The sequence below is a fragment of the Vulpes lagopus genome, chromosome 6 (genome assembly GCF_018345385.1).
Source record: "Vulpes lagopus strain Blue_001 chromosome 6, ASM1834538v1, whole genome shotgun sequence".
Taxonomy (NCBI): Eukaryota; Metazoa; Chordata; class Mammalia; order Carnivora; family Canidae; genus Vulpes; species Vulpes lagopus.
In genome coordinates, this window is record NC_054829.1 from 57,763,154 (window position 1) to 57,786,054 (window position 22,901).

General features: G+C 33.9%; 1 protein-coding gene across 9 annotated transcripts in view; it reads right to left on the minus strand.

Moving 5' to 3' along the window:
- The window catches only part of MIPOL1 (mirror-image polydactyly 1), a 320,655-nt gene that overhangs the window by 30,914 nt on the left and 266,840 nt on the right, over window positions 1-22,901 (minus strand). For all 9 annotated transcript variants that reach the window (XM_041760079.1, XM_041760083.1, XM_041760075.1 and 6 more), the window contains one exon: window positions 12,198-12,428. In XM_041760079.1, coding sequence (XP_041616013.1) covers window positions 12,198-12,428 — 231 coding nt within the window. The remainder of the gene's footprint in view (window positions 1-12,197; window positions 12,429-22,901) is intronic.

Sequence of the window (22,901 nt, forward strand, 5' to 3'; positions counted from 1 at the left end):
TATGCCTATTTTTCACATAAAAGGTAGAATACTGTAAGTACCTGATTTTTTTTCCAGTTAGGAATATGTTCTGAAATCACTATCAGTTTATAGACTTCCTTTCTCTCTCTCTCTCTCACAGTTGAATTGTATTCTATTAGATGAATATGTCATGGTTTTTTCAACTATTCTGTTTGGATTGCTTATGTTTGATTAAAAACAATCCTATAGGGGCACCCAGGTGGTGCAGTTAGTTGAGTCTCAGACTCTTGGTTTCAGGTCAGGACATGATCTCAGGGACCTGGATTCAAGCTTTAATCCAACTCCACGCTCAGTAAGGAGTCTGCTTGAGATTTTCTCTCCCTCTCCCTCTGCCCCACCACTACTATCTCTAGCTCTCTCTCTCTTCCCTCTCTAAAATAAATAAATAAATAAATAAATAAATAAATAAATAATCTTTAGAAAACAAACAACCAATCCTATATTTCCTATGTTGTTTCATATTCATGGAGGTATATATTAAGGATGGATTCCTAGAAGCATTTTTCCTTTGTATACATGGACCACATCTTCTTTATCCATTCATCTTTCAACAGACACTGAGGCTCCTTCCACAATTTGGCTATTGTGGACATTGCTGCTATAAACATTGGGGTGCAGGTGTCCTGCCATTTCACTGGCAAATTGAACACCAATAAAAAATAAATTTATATAAAAAAGAAGCATTTTTCCTTAGTCAAAATGTAAATGCATATGTAATTTTGTTAGATATTATCAAATTCTTGTCCACAGGGGTTTTACCATTTTGCTTTCTTACCAGTAATGTATGAAAATGCATAGAATCCTTTTTACTTCTAGTTCCCAAGATCTTTGTGAAGAATCTCTTTTTTCAGAGTTATATCGTATTTACTTCATGTCTCTGAGGCTAAAATTTATTATTTTTCTCACTTTACTATTTCTAGTTCCCAAAAGGTGGTTATAACTTTTTATTTAAAATGTATAAGTCAAAGATATTCTTTAGTCAATGACTTACATTTATAGAGCACATTATACTTTTCAAAATACTTTTATGCACACACATCTTATTTGATCCTCACAGACATGTTTTGAAGTATAGGGCAAGTAAATCAGTTTTACCTTCCAGATGAGGACTGAGAAGAAACATAATTTAATGACTTATACATACTCAGTTAATGACAATCAAGGGTCTTGTTAGTTCACTGATATCTCTAGTAAGTTGTCTCGCCTTTAACTTTCAATTCTAGCGCTTTAATTTATTATATATTAGTGTCACTTATTACATAAAAGTATTAGGCATACAGACTTACTAATTATATTTACTTCACAAGTAGTAGAAATGTGAAAGCTATTAATGAGTTATTTATGTTCATATGTTAAGCTTATTTTGGATATTAAAGCTTAATTCTTTTGAGTTTAGCTTAGAAGTTTACAAACTATAAAGTGCTAATCATGTCTAATAATGTAATTTATTCTGGAAAAATATACCATATTTTAATTCAAAGTAAGATTCAGTTATGTAAGCAGTAACAAGTTAGAATGCAGTGAATTACCTTTTCACATATAAGCAATTATTAGGAATTTGTAAAACTGTAGAAAATCAAATCCAATGTAGCAAAAATGTAATTGCAAGACTGCATTAAAGTTCAAAGGCTCTCTTTGTACTAAACAATGTCTCTTAGCATTCTCTGAAAAGATAGAGGAAAAAGTTCTCTTTCAAGTATAAAATATTTTGGCCTAAATTTTTAATTAGATTGATTCGTCCTTGAGAATGATAATATATATTTATCCTATCAAGTGAGTTGCAAGGAAATATTAAGGATGACATTAACAGACATTATAAATTGAGAATCCTCAAACGGAAGCAATGAAATCAGTAAGTGTAGATATAAACCCTGATTTTGGTCTCTTTTCCATAATGTAAACTCTCTTCCATGAAACACAATCTGTATGTTAAAGATGTCATTTATTTTTGAAGTTGAAAAATAACAAAAAGACTTTAGACCCACATATAAAAGGTACTCTTTTTATCCTTTTCTGAGACATTGACCTGTATACTCATTTAAAAATGAACACCACATCTTTACGTTATTAAATCTTTGTTTTGATCTATTAGTATTCACCAAAGTGCCATTTTATAAAACCTCACACTGAATAGACAAGGCTGGAGGTGACCATCTGCAGCTTTAGAGACTGCGTTTGAATTGATGAAAAGAGCTTTGTGTTTTCATTGCCAAGTTTGATTCTTCCAGTCATTAGGCATTCCCCTCAGATCGCATCAATGAAGCCGTGCTCTCTTACACCCATGTGTTAAATTCTCTTCTCCTCATGGTTTCCTTTGCCAGCTCTACTCAAGAATGACTATTGGGTCTTAGCCACATTCTTCTCACAGCTGTGTTAAAAAAGAGCATCAGAAAGTCTTCCTAAAACCCATATGTGTATCTGGTCAGTTCTCTGTCTTGGGGTCACCTCACATTGTGGTGTGATTATACAGAGATTCATTCTTGTTCTTGAACTGTGCTACTCCCACCACTATGGGAAAGATTAGGCCCTCCCGTCAGTAGTAGAGAACTTCTTGGAAGACTGATGTGAAATATACATAGCTCAGAAGGCAAACTAATTGAAGGAAGAAGATGTTTCAAGATTTTAATTGATAATATGCTGTGTATATTTTTTTTTACCATTGTGTAGCTTGTCAAATGGCAAACGGTAACATAAAGAGAAATAATGTATGCTTTTGTATGCTTTTTAGGATATTGTTATATGCATCAAAAGAAAGTCAAATGAGAATGATATCCCAAGGACTATTAGCTTGAATGGTATAAATACCAAAACAATTAAAAAGTTAAAATGATCAAGTTTAGTAAGTTCCAAAATTCTGTTCACCATGTAATTTCTGGAGCCTAACTTTCACTTTTAGTCAGTCTTTACACAGAAACACTTGACAGAGTAATTGATAGTAGTGAAACTCTTTTTTTCTTTATACTTTGGTTAAGGAGTAAAGAAAAAAAAATATTTGTTGAGTTGCCCAGGAATATATAACAATATGACAAGGAAGATCACTTCAGCTGCTATTATATACTATATTATTATAGAATGACTTTTTCTTTTTAACTATAAATGATCAAGAATAAAGTTCATGTATGGACAACATTTATGATTTTACCACCAGGGAAAGCTACAGCTTACACTGAAATAAGCAAAAGATCTTCTTTCTTTTTCTTTTCTTTTCTTTTCTTTCTTTTCTTTTCTTTTCTTTCTTTCTTCCCTTTTTCTTTCTTTTTTCTCTTTCTTCTTTCTTTCTTTCTTTCCTTTTTCTTTCTTTTTTCTCTTCTTTCTTTCTTTTCTTTTCTTTCTTTCCTTTTCTTTCTTTCTTTCCTTTCTTTCCTCCTTCCTTCCTTCCTTGTTCTTTTTCTTTCTTTTTCATTAAATAGGCTCCACACCCAATGTGGAGACCAATGAAGAGTCCAAATTCAGGACCTTGATATCAACCTGAACTGAGAATCAACTGAGAACTGAGAACTCAAGAATTGGACTCTTAAGAGACTGAGCCACCCAGAAGCCCTGAAAGATTCTTTTATTCTGTATTTTTCAAGGGCCACATGTGCACATGGGCAAATCCCTTAGTGGGGAGAAATAATCAAACATGGAATGTTAGAATCCAAGTAAAACTGTTATTTCTACTTATTCTTGGGTTCAATTTAGTTTTTTTTTAAATTATATTTTGGGAATAAAACCTATACCTAGTAAGGAAGTATATATACGATTTTAGTTGCGTATATTGAATTTTTATTAAAAGAAAACCAGACTTTGATTTATATAAAAATGTAGACCTTTCTATACTACTAGGGAGATACATCATATTAAATTTTCCATGTGTTTAAGAACAGAAAAAGCAAAGGAGGAAGTTCTGAGTGAGCTGTCAAGTATAATGAGGCTGAGCAACATCCTAGCAGGAATAATGAAAATTTCTTATTGATGAGCACTGGGTAGGTATTATATAAGACTGATGAATCACTGACCTCTACCTCTGAAACCAATAATACATTATATGTTAATTAACTGAATTTAAATAAAATGAAAAAATAAAATTTTTACAGTAGCTTCCCTTTTCTCTTCCTGACTACAAAAGTATCCTAAAGTACACTGGTGGTTAGTGCAAGTAAGTAAGAAAATTAAAATTACTTTATATATCGTATTTTTATCAATTCTAAAACTACTCTCAGATAAGATAGATGAATGAGTTCTCCTGTCTTCACAGAAGTATCTAGAAGCTCTGTAGCCTGTTAAGGGTAAACAGTAAGAAGGTTTTAACTGGAGCTAAGAACAGAATCAAGGGAAAGGATGCTTGTCAGATCATATGGCCACTCTAAGGAACTACAATTTCATATAAATGTGTGAAAATCACATTTGAATGTTTCTGAAGCATAAGAACTCCTGGTTTTTTTTTTTTTTTTAACCTGTCAAGTTTTGGTTAAAAAGCATATGGTCATTGTTAAGTGGATCCTATAATTCCCCTAAAATAACAGGAACATTATCTCTTTTAATTTTTTTTTTAATTTATGTATGATAGTTTATAAAATACATACTTATTTGATAGTGTGTAAGAAGACTTGCATTTCATTTCTCTGAGAGAGAGAGAGAGAGAGAGAGGCAGAGACACAGGCAGAGGAAGAAGCAGACTCCATGCACCGGGAGCCCGATGTGGGATTCAATCCCGGGTCTCCAGGATTGCGCCCTGGGCCAAAGGCAGGCGCTAAACCGCTGCGCCACCCAGGGATCCCACATTATCTCTTTTAATTACTGTAACATTGGGATTAATGAAAAACAATAAAAATTCCTGCATTTTATTTAGTCTTAAACTGAAACAGCATGGATCTCTCCCATATTTCACTCTTCTGTTCTTTTTCTCTCATTCCTTTCCATTGTACTCATCTGAAACATGTTTCATCTTAGTAGGCAGAAATGCATATTAATTAGCTCAACTCTAGATCACCTATTTGAAGATAGGTTCTGAAATGAAGAAGCAGATCGAATGTAAGCAGCTGTGTTGTAATTTAACTTTTTAGTCCCTATTTTCATGTTCTTTATGCTCTTTATGACTCATTCCATAAAGTTAACCATTAAGGGAACTTATCAGAGAAAGTTAAGATTCTTAGTTTTGAGAATTTCTTTTCTTCTTTAGCCTGCATCCTTCACTTTCCATTTCATTTGTCAAGTTCTGGGTTAGGCTTCAATTTCAATCATCCTACATTAATCCTTCTCTGGTAGAGAGGAATGTCATAGACAACTAACACTATGTTTCTTTTTTGTGTCAAAGTGACACATTCCCTAAAGATAAAGGTGTTAGCCCAACTCTTTAGTTTTTATAAAGAAATGAATATAATACATATCTATCAAATGTGAGAGGTATCTCTGTATTTATATATAATAAAAGTAGCTCTAAAGAAATCTACTTTATGTGCTCAATGGATGAGAAAGGTGATCCACTATACAAACATATAATGGAATTAAATCCTTTATAAAATACATACTTATTTGATAGTGTGTAAGAAGACTTGCATTTCATAAGTTAAATACGTATTTAAAAACATGTGCTATAATTTACAAATCCAGAGTATTAAATTCTTAAAAAACATTTCATGTGCTCAAGAATAAAAATTAGGCATGTTAGATGCTATACATCTTAATGATTACTTAGGAGTCATATGAAGCCATTTTCTACATATAAATAATAGTATCTAATTAGATCTAGATTTGGAAGCTGCCTTCCAGAGCTGATTGGGAAGTTTATTTGTACATAAACTATCAGGAATAAATTACTTGACTCATTATGTGCTGAGGTATGTATTGTATTTCATAGAGCTTTTAAATCTTAAACAAAAAATAAATTTTGAAGAGCAATTTCCAGAAGTTTTATATCCTCCCATTTATTAACAATACTAATAAATCAAAGTGATTTTCAACTTCATATTAATGACTTAAACCTTGTGCTGAGTTGAGAATTTATGAAACTTATTCTTTGATTCAATCAACAAGAATTTACAAAGCATTCAGATGTTTGTACTGTTGTTTTGATATTTATAGTCCAACTAAGAATTTATAAAAAAAAAATCACAGGTAAAATTGGCAAGAAGCAGAAAAATTTTAGTGAAAAGAAAATACAACTCTATAACATCTTTTGTATTAAACTATGTAAGGATATTTTACCACAATTAGTTTTCATTATGGTTCAAATCAGATTCTGGAGCCAGCAGCAAAATTAAAAAGTTTAGTGATATTTTTTGATGAAAATTCTAGGCTTTTTTTTTTTTTTTTAAAACCAAGAAACTGTGGAAATGCTCTGTTCCCCTTCCCAGCACTCAGAGTCATCTACCCTGTTTTATAATTCAACCTGCAAACAGATTAAGCAGCTGAGTTTGTGGAAAGTATGTTTGCTCTACGCTAAGAACCCTTGTGTGACACTATGGCTACTCCCCTGACACCTCGAAGGGAACTACAGACAGTTCCTCATCAGCAGGGAAACCAGGCTGAGAATTCACAATTTCTTTGTGACCTCAACTTCTTCATAGAAATCAGTATTTGACCAAGAGGCAGGAAAGACTTTTTGTTAGCTTACATGTCCTTCTTCTTCTTCTTCTTCTTCTTCCTTTCTTTCCTGTCAATACCACTCAAAAACTCAGGGTGCCCTATATTTCAAAAGGAAATGTTTTATGCTGATCTTTGGTATTTTCATTATGCAATAAGAAATTAGGACACATGTAAATTTTAAGTATCTGATTTTTTTAAAAGTATGGAAAGAAAGAAAATTTTAAAAAGGGCTATATTCTTTCTTGAAAACATGTTTAAAAGTGCTGAATTTTTGTCCTGTATCTTTTTGTCTGACCTATTTATTATAGTTATAGTTTATGAGGGATTTGAATCGTATCAGTGTAAATCTGGCCCATAGTAAAGATGATATGCAACAAAAGTTACTTTATTGTAATATCTAGAAGCTTCTGAGATCTTCTAACCTTATAAGCCTGGTTGTAAATACTTTCAAGTAATTACGTGTAGCTTAGGTATGTTAAGTATAGTCAAATATATTTTTTAAATCCTTCAGAAAACTTTTGTTCTAGGTTGCAAGAACTATAGCTACAGACAGAACGACAGATGGGAAATAAAATCTAGTGTAAAGAACAACTGAATTTAAATCTCCCATGATGATAAAAATATCACTTAATGGATTTGTGGTCAGTTTTCTTTTTAATAAATGAAGATTATGAATGGTCCTTGGCAGAATCATTAAGAGAAGTTTCTCTTACAAAGTTACTATGCTCTTAACCTGCTCTTTAGTTCCCTCTACTTCCACATAGCTCACCAAAACTAAGTGCATTCAGGATCAGCTAAAGAGCAACCTAAAACCAAAATGACAATGTGTTCTTCTGCCACAAACATATACAATTTAAAAAGAGAAGTACCTTAACCTTGCTTGACACAAGAGAATGGATTTCCACTGGTGAAATTTTAGGCTTTATGTCACCTGGGCCACGAAGCCAGTTTTGGACAATGAGGTCTGGCACTCTTTACACTTTCCCCCTATCAGTGTTTCTGCCTATAAATATTGGTTAGCTTATAGATGCTAATTCTGTATCACTTTCCTTTTAAGGAATACTCCTATAGGCTAAAAAAATTTTAAGAGATTCATTTGACTCTAAAAAATATAAACTTAAAATTCTACAATTATTAGAAATAGTATATAATCTCTCTCTATTATTACTGAAGATTTCAGGTCTTGTAAATGTAATTAAACTTCATGGAAGTTGGTGGATAGGACAAGGGTTAAAAACTCACTAGAAAGTCAGACACCACCACCAGGAGTAGTGGTTGCAGTGAGAAAGGCAGGCAGGAAAGCCACAAAGGTCATTCTTTTCTATGAAATTCTTCTACCAGCATTGAGTACTGAGTTGGGACAAATTTTTTTTTTTTTTTAATCTAGGACCGAAAGTAGACCATATCACTTTTGAAATTCTCCTGTGTATTCCTGATCTGACCTGCTCTTACTTTATGCTGTTATCCCATCAACCTATTAAATTGTTCTAGTTCATTTGTTCGTGTTTACAGAGTACCTACTTTACAGCAGGCATCTGTGTGAATATTTGGAAGAGGTGTGGATACAAGGATGGAGAGAACACTGTCTATGTCTTAGGAATGCTCAATGAGGAGTAATTTTACAGGGAGTGAAACAGAAACAGATAAACAAAGCAATTATAATACCTAGATCATGAAGACCTGTAACAAAGGTACGGATTAAGTACAATGAAAACAATACAAAAGATAAACATCACAGAGGTAATGTTAAGACTGGACTTTAAGGAGCAACAAAAATTTGGCTAGGTACTAGAGGAATGGGAGGAATATGCTTTAAGAAGAAAAAATAGCGGGATCCCTGGGTGGCGCAGCGGTTTGGCGCCTGCCTTTGGCCCAGGGCGCGATCCTGGAGACCCGGGATCGAATCCCACGTCAGGCTCCCGGTGCATGGAGCCTGCTTCTCCCTCTGCCTGTGTCTCTGCCTCTCTCTCTCTCTCTCTGTATGACTATCATAAAAAAAAAAAAAAATCTTTAAAAAAAAAAAAAAAGAAGAAAAAATAGCTTGTGTACAGATACTGTGGTTGGGGTCATGGGAGGAAATGATATCAAAAAATGGGAGGCCAGGACAAGCCTCATATATGGTGCTAAGTTGTTTATGCTTTAGTGTGTAGGGAATGACAGCCTCTGAAAGATTTTAAATAGAAAAGTTATATAATCTGATTTCAGTTTTAGAAAAAATTAACTCTGGTGGCAGTGAGGAAGACAAACTTGAGAGCTAGAGGCAGGTAAACTAGTTTTATGATTATTTCAATAGTCTAGATGAGGGATGATGAGGGCCTGAAATAGTGCAATGAGCAAGTGAGGATGGCATAAAGGGAGTCAGATGATTCTTAGGCGGTAGAGAAAACAGAGATTGACAGCAAAGTGAATATGAAGAGTAACAGTGCTGAAACTGCTGAAGACCATCACTGGGAAGGGAGATACAGGAGAATGGTGAGGACTTTAATTTCAGTGGAGGAATTTTTAACAAACATACTATGAAAACCACACAAAAGGGAGTGATATCTAACTTTCTAGAAAAAAGTCTTTGTAGAGAAGAATTACTTGAACTAGTCTTGCTAGTCTGATGAGTACAATTATACTAATAATATAATTTATAAAATGCTTATATAAAGTAACTGGCACCGAATTAGGTATTTTACATGGCATCCAGTGTATTACTCATATCACACCTGCCTGAGAAGGCCGTATTACTGTCTGAAATTTTCAGCTGAGGAACCTTTGCTTCCAAGGGTTAAGTAATTTGTCCCAGATCTCACAGGTGATAAGTAGGAAAGCAGGGATTGAAGTCTAGGTTTGTCTGACTTGGCTATACAGCTTGCCTCTCTCATCTATGCTGCACTGAATCTCATGGGATGAATGTTTTTCATGGGGTAAAGGGGGAAAAGGCTCCAAGCAGAGGAATACATATATATAAGGTATTTAGTCTTGAAAAGATTGAGCCCTTTTGAAGAATGGGACATTACAGTGTGGGATGAAATGGCAAGAGAAGGAGGGACTATGCAATGTGCATTGTTCTAAAGGCATTACACATTTATCTCATCTAATTCTTATAACATTATGAGGTGGGAGTATTATTATCCATATATTATGATCTGCACTAGCACAGGTTTTAAGATAAAATGTGCAAGTTCATGTACCTCTGCATTTTGAATCCAGATCCTGAGATTTTAAACCACTATGCTATATTATTGAAGATATGTGAGCATCTTTACTTACTGTTTACCATGATTTTATATTAGTTTTATAATAAAAATATAATTAGAAAAAGGCCATTGAATTTAAAAGTTAGGAAATTACTGGTATTCTTAAAAAAGAACAATTTTGTATAAAAGCTCACCATTGTGTAGTGAGTAGCACAGGAGTGAATCAAATTGAAAGATTTGATAATGAATATAGATCAGTTATTCAAGAAATCTGGTGGTGAAAGGAAAAGGGGAAATGTGCACCTATTTAGTTTACATCGTAATTACTGCCCAGAATACTGACATATTTACAAAGGACCTTCAAAAATAATTGCTAAGAACAGTAATTTCAGATTATATGGAGAATACTAATACCATCTAACAAAGTCTTATAAGCTGGTTTCCTGGAAGGTTATCTCTTATATGCAATAAAAAGATCGATGCCCACATTAACTGCAATGAATGTATACTGCCCAATTGAAGGCAGTTAAAAATAAAATATAGTGAATTGAATGCGAACAAGAAAGCCTCACAGTATTTCCTCTAGGTCTTACTGCTGGAAATTAGAATAAAAGATTCAACATTTAAATAACATAATTGTTTCACTTAAACTCTGTCCATTGATTAGTGTCATTCCATTAAAACCTTTTGATCTGTCTGTGGTTAAATGTGAAGAATAGGACAAAATAATAAGTTTTTTCAAAAGGTTAAACTGATTCAACTTAAAGCATTATCTGAAATGATGGTATTTCTACTTCTTGGTATACAAAGTTTTTTAAAAATTATTTCTTACAAAATATCCCTGGGTGGCGCAGCGGTTTGGCGCCTGCCTTTGGCCCAGGGCGCGATCCTGGAGACCCGGGATCGAATCCCACATCAGGCTCCCGGCGCATGGAGCCTGCTTCTCCCTCTGCCTGTGTCTCTGCCACTCTCTTTCTCTCTGTATGACTATCATAAATAAATAAAAAATTTAAAAAAAAAAAAAATCTAAAAAATAAAAGTTGACATTTCCAAAGATTTTACAGAAATTTAATTGGTCTCTGGGGAACAGTTTTAGGGGATTTTAGTCATGTATATAAATTAAAGAATTACATGTAAAGAAAACTGAAATTGTAATTATTTGTAGACTTTAAGCAAATAGAGATAACAGATACTGTCAGAAGTTACTGATTTGTAATTTACAATGAAATGAGACCTACCTATGTATCTTAGTGTTTTTAGAATGTTAATGTATATTGTGAATAATGGGATATGGTTTCTGACTGAACATAAAAATAATCTTTAAACCTACAAAAATTAGAATACTTACCATAAATCATAAATTTCAGGGCATTCTGACTGTAAAGATTTTAATATGCATAATTCGTAATCTGTTTTAAAATGGGTCTTAACTATAGATTTACCTGACTTTGGGCTACCATCCAAAACATAATTTCAGGGACTCAGGTGGCTCAGGAGTTGAGCATCTGCCTTCGGCTCAGGGTGTGATCCTGGAGTTCTGGGATCAAGTCCTACATGGGGCTTCCTGCAGGGAGTTTGCTTCTCCCTCTACCTATGTCTCTGCCTCTTTCTCCATGTCTCTCATGGATAAATAAATAAATAAATCTTAAAAAACAAAAAACCATAGTTTCAGGGATATTGGGTAAATGGTTGAGATGATTTATTGTCAAATAAAAACTAAAGAAGTAAGAAACTTTGAAGTTAGCACTACTTCATACTGTGAGACTGAAAACAAATTAAGGAAAAAGGTAGGAATTGAAGGCAATTAAGTGCATGAATGAGATAATGCTGTTAACAATACATAAATATGGGATCAGTTAAAAAAAAAAAAAAAGAAATTCTGCTAGTGTTCAAGTTCCTTAAATTAACAGGTGACGTCTTTGCATGATATGTCCTATGTTAACATTTTGCTAGCTATTGTAAAGACTGATTGATTTTATAGCTTTATTTAAATTTTAACAAAAATGCAAAAATCACTGAAAATAAACAAATGTAATTATACACTGTGAAAAGCTGTACTGAATACTTCAGAAGAACAACACATGAAAACTAATTTCACTGGAACGATTCCATGTGCCTCAGATTATAGAGTCACAAATGATCTCAACTCAAGCAGGATTATCATGAAGTTAAATGAGTAAAGTTGATTACTTAACTGCCTCTTCCCCTTGCCAATAACTTTACCTATTACCTATGAAACGATTTTAATAGTATGGCTTCCATGAACTAATGAAGATCAGTTAATAAAAAAGTTCATTTGACTCAATCTATTTTTTTCTTAAATCATTAATAGCATGGATATTAAATAATATTTAGTTGTAAAAGAAATGTTTTTGTTTTGTCTTGTTTCATGCTTTTGAAATAATGTAAGATCATTTTACTTACTTCTGAACTTTGTCATTGGCTGCTTGGGAGGCCTCCATGGCATGCTGAAGCTCTAATTCCATGTTTGCTCGATCTGTCAGAGCTTGCTGTAGTTGGGTAGCCAGTTCCTCATTCTGTTGTTGAGTGATGGAGACAATGTTCTCTCTACTTTTTAAAGCTTCTTCGTAAGTACTAAGTGTATGGTTAAACTGATCCTTCAGGTTTTCTTCTTGGGATAAAGATTTGTGTAAACTGAGAAAAATATAAAAATAAATAATTGAAGCATAAATATGCAGTCTTACTGACAAATAATGTATTTAAAAAAAATTCCCAGTAAGAAATACCCATTTCTAAAAATCAATTTAATACTTAAATGGGTAAATAACAATAACTTTTATATCACAATACTATCCTTGATAACTATCCTATTTCTCTACTTCTAGGCTGAAAGCTATCCAGACAAATGATTATTGATGTTACCAAAGCATACATGAAGATGCTGCAAGATGTTAATTTAATTACAACTGTGTAAATATTACATTCAATTTTCTTTAAAAGGAATAGCAGAGAATTGAAAAATAAAGCATCTCTAGGTAAATAAAAGAATATAATAAGCTGACTGCAAAGAGGTGAGAAGTAAGAGAATGGGCCTCAGTTTAGTAGAGCCAGGGTTTCTTCAGCTGAGCACTTAACGAGAATGAATGAGGGTTGTACGAATACCGATCAGCCCGTACACAGATATATATAAATGAAGTTAAAATCACTAGTCCGACTGCACAGAAATAATATGTATTCAGATATATTTTCTCTTTGCTAATGAATCTCATGCCAAATATATCCACTCATTAAGTCATACAGAGAAATAGCATATAAATTAAGACTAAATGAATGCAGAAGAAAATGCAGACAAATAGAACCCTAAAATGCTAAAGGTCAAATCTTTGATATGTCATTACACCTACCACCTGAGGTTATTTTGAAATGGCACCAAGCACCTCACTCAATTAAATAAAGACATTTTGAAAATATAAATATTTAATAAGGGAAATTTAAAATCCACACAGGGGATGTTCTTTTTTTATTAAATAAAATCATTTCAGTATATGCATACAAAAGAAATGTCGATGGGAGACTTGAAGTAAAACTACCTAACTATATAATACAGATTGATGATGTGAAAGAAAGTAATATAATTCTTAAAGCTTTAAAAAGCTAGTCAGGGAACTTTAGCACTGGCCAAATATCTAGTCTGATACTTTATTTAAAACTGTTTGAACCAAAGTAATTATAAATTTCTTCTTTTTGTTTAAGTAACCTATAGATCTCTCCAGTGTGCTCACTTTGTAGAAGATGTTATACAGAAACAAGAAGGACATGAAGCAGGGACAGTTAGCATACCAAAAGAAACCATTTCAAGATTCAAATTAGTTCTTAAGAAGAAAGACTGCTACTAAATTGTGGTCAATTGATTACTACATAAAAGTAAGAATGGTGTTTAGTGCCATATTTGTAGAGTGCAAAGAAGTAATTTTTCTTTATGGTTTTCACCTCGTTGTTTATATAACCCTTATTTCCATGCTTAAAGGCTCCCATTTCTTGCCCATTTTCCTATTCTTCCTATGTTCTTTCACACTTTCTGATTCCTCTTATTCCATGTTCCAGTTTCCTTCAGTTCACTCTTTGTCTATTTGAAAGATCCAAGAAAGAAAGAAATGAAAAACAAACAAAACAAAAAACCTTTAAAAAGAAAAATCTATTTATATTCTTTACATATAAAAGATTATGTACATTTTGTTAATTATATTTTTAATTACATAGAGTGCACAAATCTGAAGTATTCAGCTTGACAAAATGTAAAGAACGAAATATGTTAAACCCAGATTCCCCGTGTTCCCTCCCAGTTAATTCCCCTTTTCTAAAGCAATCACTTATTCAGCTTCTACTAAGATTAATATTGCCTGTTTTTGAACTTTTTGTCTGCCTCATCCTATTGTTGCAGATAGTTCATTGTTTTTTATTGCTATTTTATTATTTATAAATTGCTATATACAATTTATTTAATTATTCCACTATTGTTGCTATTAATATTCTTGTTATGTTATCTTTTGATGGACCTAAGTAATCATTTCCCCCTCACCCCACTTTATTGAGATATAACTGACATAAGTACTCCTTTCTGAAGTAGAACTGCTCTACAGGGTGTACCTTCAGATTAAGTAGATGCTGCACAGTTTCCCAAAGTGGTCCTACCAATTTATACTCCCACCAGTAATATATGGGCATTTCAATTGCTCTACACTCTTCCTTAGAGTATTTTCCCTGCTGGTCTCTAACTTATAGCCATTCTATTAGGGGTGCAGTGCAATTTCACTCTCTTAATACTGTCTTGATGAATGTAAGTTTTTAATTTCAGTGAAGTCTAGTTAATCATTGTTTCTTTAATGGCAGTGCTTTTTGTGTCTTATTTCAAAAATATCTTAGCCTAACCATTCCATTATATTTTATCGTTACGTATATGGTCTCATTTAAAGTTCACAGTAGTAGGCAGCTTCATTTGGGAATTCTGCATTTGTTGATGATGTCCATAACACCCACTATTCAGTATACTCTAATCAGTTAAGTATTACGAATTAATGATTCAGTTTTTAAAATATCATCTTTATTAAAATCATGGTATCCCAATTTAATTATTTTTTTTAATTTTTATTTATTTATGATAGTCACAGAGAGAGAGAGAGAGAGGCAGAGACACAGGCAGAGGGAGAAGCAGGCTCCACACACCGGGAGCCCGATGTGGGACTCGATATCAGGTCTCCAGGATCCCGCCCTGGGCCAAAGGCAGGCGCCAAACCGCTGCACCACCCAGGGATCCCCCCCAATTTAATTCTATCATTCATCACTTCCTATTCTTTTTTAATTGTTTTCAAATTTATATATTTTTTCTTTTTAACAATGTTTTTATTTTCTAATTTTTTAAAAAGATTATATTTATTTATTTGACAGACAGAGCATGCACAAGCAGGGAGACTGGCAGGCTGAAGGAGAAGCAGACTCCCTGCTGAGCAAGAAGCAGGACAAGGAGCTCCATCCCAGGACCCGGGGATTATGACCTGAGCCAATGGCAGACACTTAACTAACTGAGCCATCCAGGCGCCGCTCATTTTTCTCTCAGATGGACCTGTGACTGGGATCCTTTACTTTAAGCTCAAAAAGCTATTCATCATTCAAAATGCCTTGGAAACCTTTAAATTCCAATCAAGACTTTCTCAAACAGAAGCAGTAGCTGGAATGGTCTTTTAAAACAATAAATTAGATAATGTCATTTAAAATCCTGGGGGATCCCTGGGTGGCGCAGCGGTTCGGTGCCTGCCTTTGGCCCAGGGCGCGATCCTGGAGACCCGGGATCGAATCCCACATCGGGCTCCCGGCCCATGGAGCCTGCTTCTCCCTCTGCCTGTGTCTCTGCCTCTCTCTCTCTCTCTGTGACTATCATAAATAAGCGATAATAATAATAAAAAAAAATTTACCCAAATGTGCCAATTTATAAAAAAATAAAAAATAAAAATAAAAAAATAAAATCCTACAATGGCATCTTATGGTACTCAGAATAAATTTCTAAAAATAATAATAATAAATTGCCTATTTTAACTCAGTAAACCTCACAACAACTTATGACAGCCCTATCAATATTGTTTTTTTTACAGATGAAGAAATTGAAACAGAGGGAAGTAATTTAATTAACCTCACACATCTAACAGAACCAGAATCTCAACCCACAGTCTTCTTGAGCTGAAACATGAAATACTCTTCCTTCATGGTCATGAGCCATGAAGCCATGTATCATCTGTTCTCTCCTCCTCCTCATCTTTTAGTCAGACATTCAGCTTTTTTCATCAAGCTTTTTCCTGTTTGAGGTATTTGTAATGTTACTCTCTCTTCTCCTGACAAACTTTTACTTATCCATTTGGTCTCAGCATGATCACTGCTTTCTCAGATAACCTTTTATGACTCTTCCATCTAAATTTTGCTGTTGCTTCTTTGTTATTCTGTCTTGATGACCCTACTTTTTCTTCTTAGAACTTAATATTTCATTTTGTGATCTACTGCCCAATTCCAACATACTAATACTCTATTCACAAAGGGCAATTCTTTAAAAAAATGGGAACACATTCCTTAATAACTTCAATAAATCAAAATGCTTATATTCCTAAGGAAACTTTCTTATAGGAGTAAAGATGAAGTAGACGGGAAAGATTCCTATCATATATAAATCTATGCCATTTATAGCATATTTTTGTTTTAGTGCTGTTTTTTTCCCTCAGAGGGTTCTTCCCCAGGGCTGCATTGTTTAGTTTTTTTCATAGAGTCAAATCACATTTAACCTCTTTTCAAAGTTATTGATTTTCAGGTGCATTTTTAGCATGGCAGCAGCATTACAATTTATTGGTCTTAAATGACGTTGTATTGGAAAATATTTGAAATTAAGTAAAAATGAATGATAAAACAATACAGAAGATCACTCTCAGGAATTCCAAAACATGTAGCTCACACAATATTGACCAAGAATAGTAACTATTTTGGTTTATCATGAAATTGATGAGGTAATATCATACACAAAGTTTCCATTCACTCTTACAGTTTTCAAATTATGTAATTCCTTATTTAAGTTTTGTTCTTTGAATAGGAAGTGACATTTTGAAAATATTTTTAGTTGGTAATCTTTCATATTATTATAATTCTAATCCATATCAAATGAGAGCATAAATTGCCTCTTATGCTGTTCACCACATTTGAGTCCAACAGCAGGCCAGTATCAAAAATACCCTTTCATGGGCACTGTCCTTGTAAGCAGCATGTAACAGATTTCCTTTCTGGAGTGGTTTCTGCCTTCAATTCCCTGAAGTCTATGGTCCTGAGTATTTTTCTAGTCCCTGACTCTGCACTGCCTCAGCTTAAAATATCTTGGAATTATTGAGCTTATGACTCTGATGTTTTGCTTGCAGATATCTCTGTTCTCCTCAGTTTATCTGCTTTCCTGCTTGCTGAACTCTCTCTCAATTGTAATGTCACACATGGATTCAGCTTATTCTTGCAACTAGTACTTTTCCATTTATACCAAGTGTTGATGTTACTTTTCCTGGCTTCCTCTTTTGTCTCCATGATCAAGTATTACTTAAGTCCTTCATGAGTCACTTTACTCATCATCCTACAGTATGCAGTTACTCTTCTGCTCATGCTTCATTTATGTACAGTAATTGCTCAATCAAAAGTGTTTTATATATGTTGGTTTAATTGGATAAATATTTTTGAATTAAAAATTAAGAGGTGAGATACCACAGTGCAAACCAACAGTTCTTACCTAAGAGTAATTTTGTGCCTCAGGATACATTTGGAACATCTGGAGACATTTCTGGTTGTCAAAACTCAAGGAGGGGAGTACTACTAGTATTTAGTGGGTAGAGGCCAGAGATGCTGCTAAGCATCTTCCATTGCAGAGGACAGTCTAATGTGTCAAAAGTGCAAAACTTGGTGTACATGAAAAGATGATGGCTTTGGACTTTGAAGAGGTAGATTCAAATTTCAGTCCTGTCTTTCACTTTGTATGGCCCTAGGAAAATACCCTACCCCTTTGAGTATTAATTTCATTAACTCAAGAACAATGAGAAAAATCTCATGGAGTTCACATGAGAACAGAATGAGGTGATCTAGTTATGTGAAAAATAGCTAGCACAATACTTGGTAAAGAATGGGCATTTATCCATGGATAATTCTTAAAAGAAATAATTTATTTCTAATTAACTTTGTATGAAATCTTATACAATACTCAAACATTTTACAAATACTTTGATGAAAAACAACTGCCTGTTTCTACAGGTTTTTCATGAATTGGGAAAAATAAACTAGTTTTCCTAACCTTTATCACTTACTGATAACATTCTTATATCATTCTGGGAAAAAAAAAAGAGAGAGGCAGGTTTGGCTTGTTTTGCTGAATTAAAATAAATAAAGACAAAGCAAGTATGAAAGGCAGAAGTATGTGCTACCTTGTCCTAAGTACATTTTCTGAGAGGATAGTGTCTGTGTTTACTTCCCAGTTTACTGTATCAATTAATTTGACCTGAATTTCTGACCTATGTGATTTGCCTTCTCTCTGAACTTCTTTTAACATTTCCTGCAAGATAGGTGTACTGGTGAAAAATTCCTTCATTTTTTTTTTTTTGTTTATCTGATAAAGTTTTTCTTTCTCCTTTACTTTTGAAGAATAACTTTACAGGATATCAAATTCTAGGTCAATGTACCAAATTTTAGTCTGACATTCAAGGTGCTCCAAAATTCTCTACTTTTCTTTTCAGATTTCGTCTTATCAAAATGTTTTATTCTAGCCAAATGGAAATATAAACTGTTCTTTGAAAGTGCTGTCACACTTCACTTTGCATTATTGCTCACATTGTTGCCTTCACTTGGAAAAATCCCTTCACTACAGAAAAATCCCTGGTGCCTTTACCTACTTTCCCACAATGGTAATATTTTATAAAATTATAGTATAAGAACACCACCAAGATACTGACATTGATACAGTCAAGATAAAAAAAGTTACATCATCACAATGATCCCTGTTGTTTCCCCCCAGTACTTCTTCTCCTCCTTAAAACCTAACCATTAATCTGTTTCCCATTTCAATAATGCTATTTCAAGAATGTTTTATAAACAGAAAGATTGCTTTTGGGACTTTTTTTATTCAGTATAATTTTCTGGGGATTCATCCAGGTTGCTGCACGTATCAATAATTAGTGGTTTGTTTTTTGAGGAAATGGTCCATTACTTACTTCTAAGTTGTGCCATTTTTATGCATATAGAGTTGTTCATAGTAATCTTTATTGCTATACCTGTAAAGTCTATATATACACTATTTCATTTCTGATATTGGTAAAGTGTCTTTTTCTCCTTTTAATGCTTCTTTCTGTTCTTTATCATTTCTTCTTTCTGCTTGTTTTGCATTTATCTTTCTCTTCTCTTTCTAGATTATTGAAGTAGGGGCTTAGATAGTTGATTTGATATAATTTCCTTAATGCATTCAGCGCTATAAATTTCCTCTCAGCACTGCTTTAGCTGTGTCCCACAAATTTTGCTGTGTTGTATTTTTATTTTCACTCACTTCTACGTATTTTAAAAAATTTCCCTTGAGAATTCTTCTTAGACTCCTGGATTATTTAGAAATGTGTTGTTTAGTTTTCAAGTGTTTGGAGATTTGTCTGTTATTTTCCTGTTACTAATATTTGTTCTGATTCTACTATGGTAGAAGTGCATGCACTGTATGATTTCAGTTCTTTTAACTCAATTGAGGTTTATTTTATGACTTAGAATATGATCTATCTTGGTTTATGTTTTGTGAGCATTTAAGAAAAATATCCTGCTGCTGTGTGGAATGTCTAAAATTGTTGATTAGATCCTGGTAGTTGATGGTCATATTGAATTCTTCTTTATCCCTGGGTTTTCTTTTTGTCTAGTAAGAGGAAGGTGTTGAAATCTCCAAATTGTAACTGTGGACTTGTCAATTTCTCTTTTAAGTTCCATCTATTTTTGCTTCATATATTTTTAGTTCTCTTGTTTGGTATAAACACATTTCAGATTGCTATGTCTTTTTGGTAAACTCTTTTTTAAAAATAATTTAATGCCCCTCCCTGATAAATGTTTTTGTTTTAAAGTCTACTTATAAGATACTAGTATAGCCATTCTTGCTTGCATTTGATTCATGTTTTTATGGTTTATCTTCTGTTCTCTTATTTAATAACTTTATTCATTGTTTTTTTTTTTTGTAGCCAGCTTAAGAGTGGGGCCATAACAAAAAAATATGTATGTTTATATATATATTTATTTATTTATGAAGGGGAGAGAGAGGGGGAGAGGCAAGGACAAAGGGACAGGGAGAGAGAGAATCTTCAGCAGGCTCCACACCCAGCACAGAGCCCAATGTGGGATCACAATCCTGGATGTTGAACTGAGACATCCATGTGCCCCATGGGCCATAATTTTTAACCCTCTCTGTTAATCTTTGTCTGTTGTTATATTTGGACTATTAACATGTAAGTTGGGGCTTAAGCCTACCATTTTATTTTCTGTTTGTTGTCCCTGAGATTTTATTGTTGTTCTTTATTTTCTCTCTCCTGCTTCCTTGTAGGCTACTTGAACACATTTTGAAATTCCATTGTTAGAGATCTATGATGTCTTTTAGCATACCTCTAGGTATATTATTATGCATACATAAGTTGTTACAGTCTATTGATGTCATTATTTTGCCAGCTCCAGTAGAATACAGACACTTTTCGGCTGTGAACAGTCCTTTGCCCTCCCTTATTTATAATTATTTTAAATATATCCTCTACATACATTTAGAACCAAATCAGAGATGGTTATAATTTTTCCTTCAACCATCAAACATATTTGAAAACTCAAAGGGCCTATTATATATTTTCGATTTGCTCAGTGTTTTTCTTTCCTTCCTGACATCCCAAGGTTTGTTCTTTTATCATGTTCTTTCTTTTTAGATAACTTCCATTAGCCATTTTTGTAGGATAGACCTCATGACAAAGTCTCTTAGTTTTCCTTCATCTGAGAATATCTTGATTTCTGCCTTTTTTTTTTTTTTGAGCCAATATGTAGCTTGAGCTCATGACTCTGAGATCAAGATCTGAGCCGAGATCAAGAGTTTGATGCTTAATGACTTGAGTCACCCAGGTGCCCTGATTTCTGCCTTTATTTATTTATTTAGGATTTATTTATTTGAGAGAGAGAAAATCTGCACGCATGTGTGTGGGGAGGGGGGCTGCAAAGAGAGAATCTTCAAGCAGAATTCCCGCTAAGCGTGGAGCTCCACACAGGTTCCATCCCATGACCTGAGCCAAAACTGAGTCTGACACTCAATCGACTAAGCCATCCAGGCAACCCCCCGTCTTTATATTTGAAGTATATTTTACTGGATCTATAATTCTGCCTTGACAATTCTTTTCTTCCAGCCCTTGAAAAATATTGTGCCACTTTTTTGTCCTCTATAATTTCTTTTTTTTTAAGTTTTATAAAAAGATTTTATTTATTTATTCATGAGAAACACAGAGAGAGGCAGAGACATTGGCAGAGGGAGAAGGATCCTTTTGCCTGAGCCAAAGGCAGATACTTAACCACTGAGCCACCCAGGTGTCCCCTGTCCTCTATAATTTCTGATTAGATACCTGCTGTAATGTGTTTGGTTTTTTCCCCTATAGGCAAGGTATTTTTCTCCAGCTGCTCTCAAGATTCTTTCTCTTTAATTTTCAGTAGTTTAATTATGGTGTGTCTTGGTATATATTTATTTGAGTTTCCCTGTTTAAAGTTCCCTCAGTTTCCTTTACGTTTATGTCTCTTGCCACATTTGGACACTTTTCAGTCATTATTTCCTTGCATAAGTTTTCAGCTCTGTCCTTTCTTTTCTCCTTTTTCCTTCCATGGAAGACTCCAATGACACAAATGTTTAGTCTTTTATTACAGTTTGTAGGTCCCTGAGGTACTGACTTTTTTTTTTCAGTCTATGTTTCTGCTCTTCAGATTAAATCATTTTTATTGTTTTATCTTCCAGTCACATTCTTTTATGTCCTCTGAATCCTGCTCAGGATTTTTTTTTTTATGAGTAAAAACATTTATTCAATCCTTGTAAGACAAGTAGGAGAGATCACCAGGGCCAAGTTCATCGACGGCGCAGTCGGCCCCTCCCCGCGTCCACTCCAGGGCACCAGCTCCCCGCAGATCAGAAGTTGATGTGGTTGCGGATGTCATTAATCTGCTTCACCATCTCTCTTATGTGCTCGCCCTCCTCCTTCAGGACGGACTGGATGCACTTGCGCTGGTAGGCGCTCAGGGTGATGGCGGGTTTCTGAGGGCTCAGTACCTTCTGCATCTTGCGCTGCTGGTAATCCTTCTTCATGGTGACCTGCTTGATGGCATTGCCCAGGTGGCGCAGCTGCTCGGGGATTCATTCATTGGGCTTTACATTTCAGTCACTGTCTTTCTCAGTTTAAGATTTTCATTTGAAAAACAAAATTTCCATTTGTTTCTTCATTACATTTTCTACTTCTTTCATCTTAAAAAGCAGAATTCTCCTTTTTATTAAATTTGAAGGAATATTTTTTCTTTTCTTTCTTTTTAAATATTTTATTTATTTATTCATGAGAGACACACACACAGAGAGAGGGAGAAACACAGGCAGAGGGGGAAGCAGGCTCCATGCATGGAGCCCGACGTGGGACTCGATCCCAGGTCTCCAGGATCACGCCCTGGACTGAAGGCGGGGATAAACCGCTGAGCCACTGGGGCTGCCCAGGAATACTTTTTCATTTCACTTCCAATCATTGTTGCTTTCCATAGTTTTAGTGATGCTTATAACAACACATTGATTTGCCATATAATAAAGTTTAAGATGTGTTTTGTTGCCTATGTTTTGTATGGGGTATATAAATATGAGTAGTTTTGTCAGCATAGTTCCCTACTGTTTTGCTTATCAGGTCACTAAATTCATGAAGCATATAATTCACTCTTGGATAATCAGGTATCAATCCTACTATATCAATTTTAAGTACTCTTTAAAATATTTAATTATTAAATATAATATACTATTTAATTATTAAGTATATCATACTAAATTGATAAGTATGGGATTCTGTTTATAATATACTTAAAAATTAAATATTTTAAAGA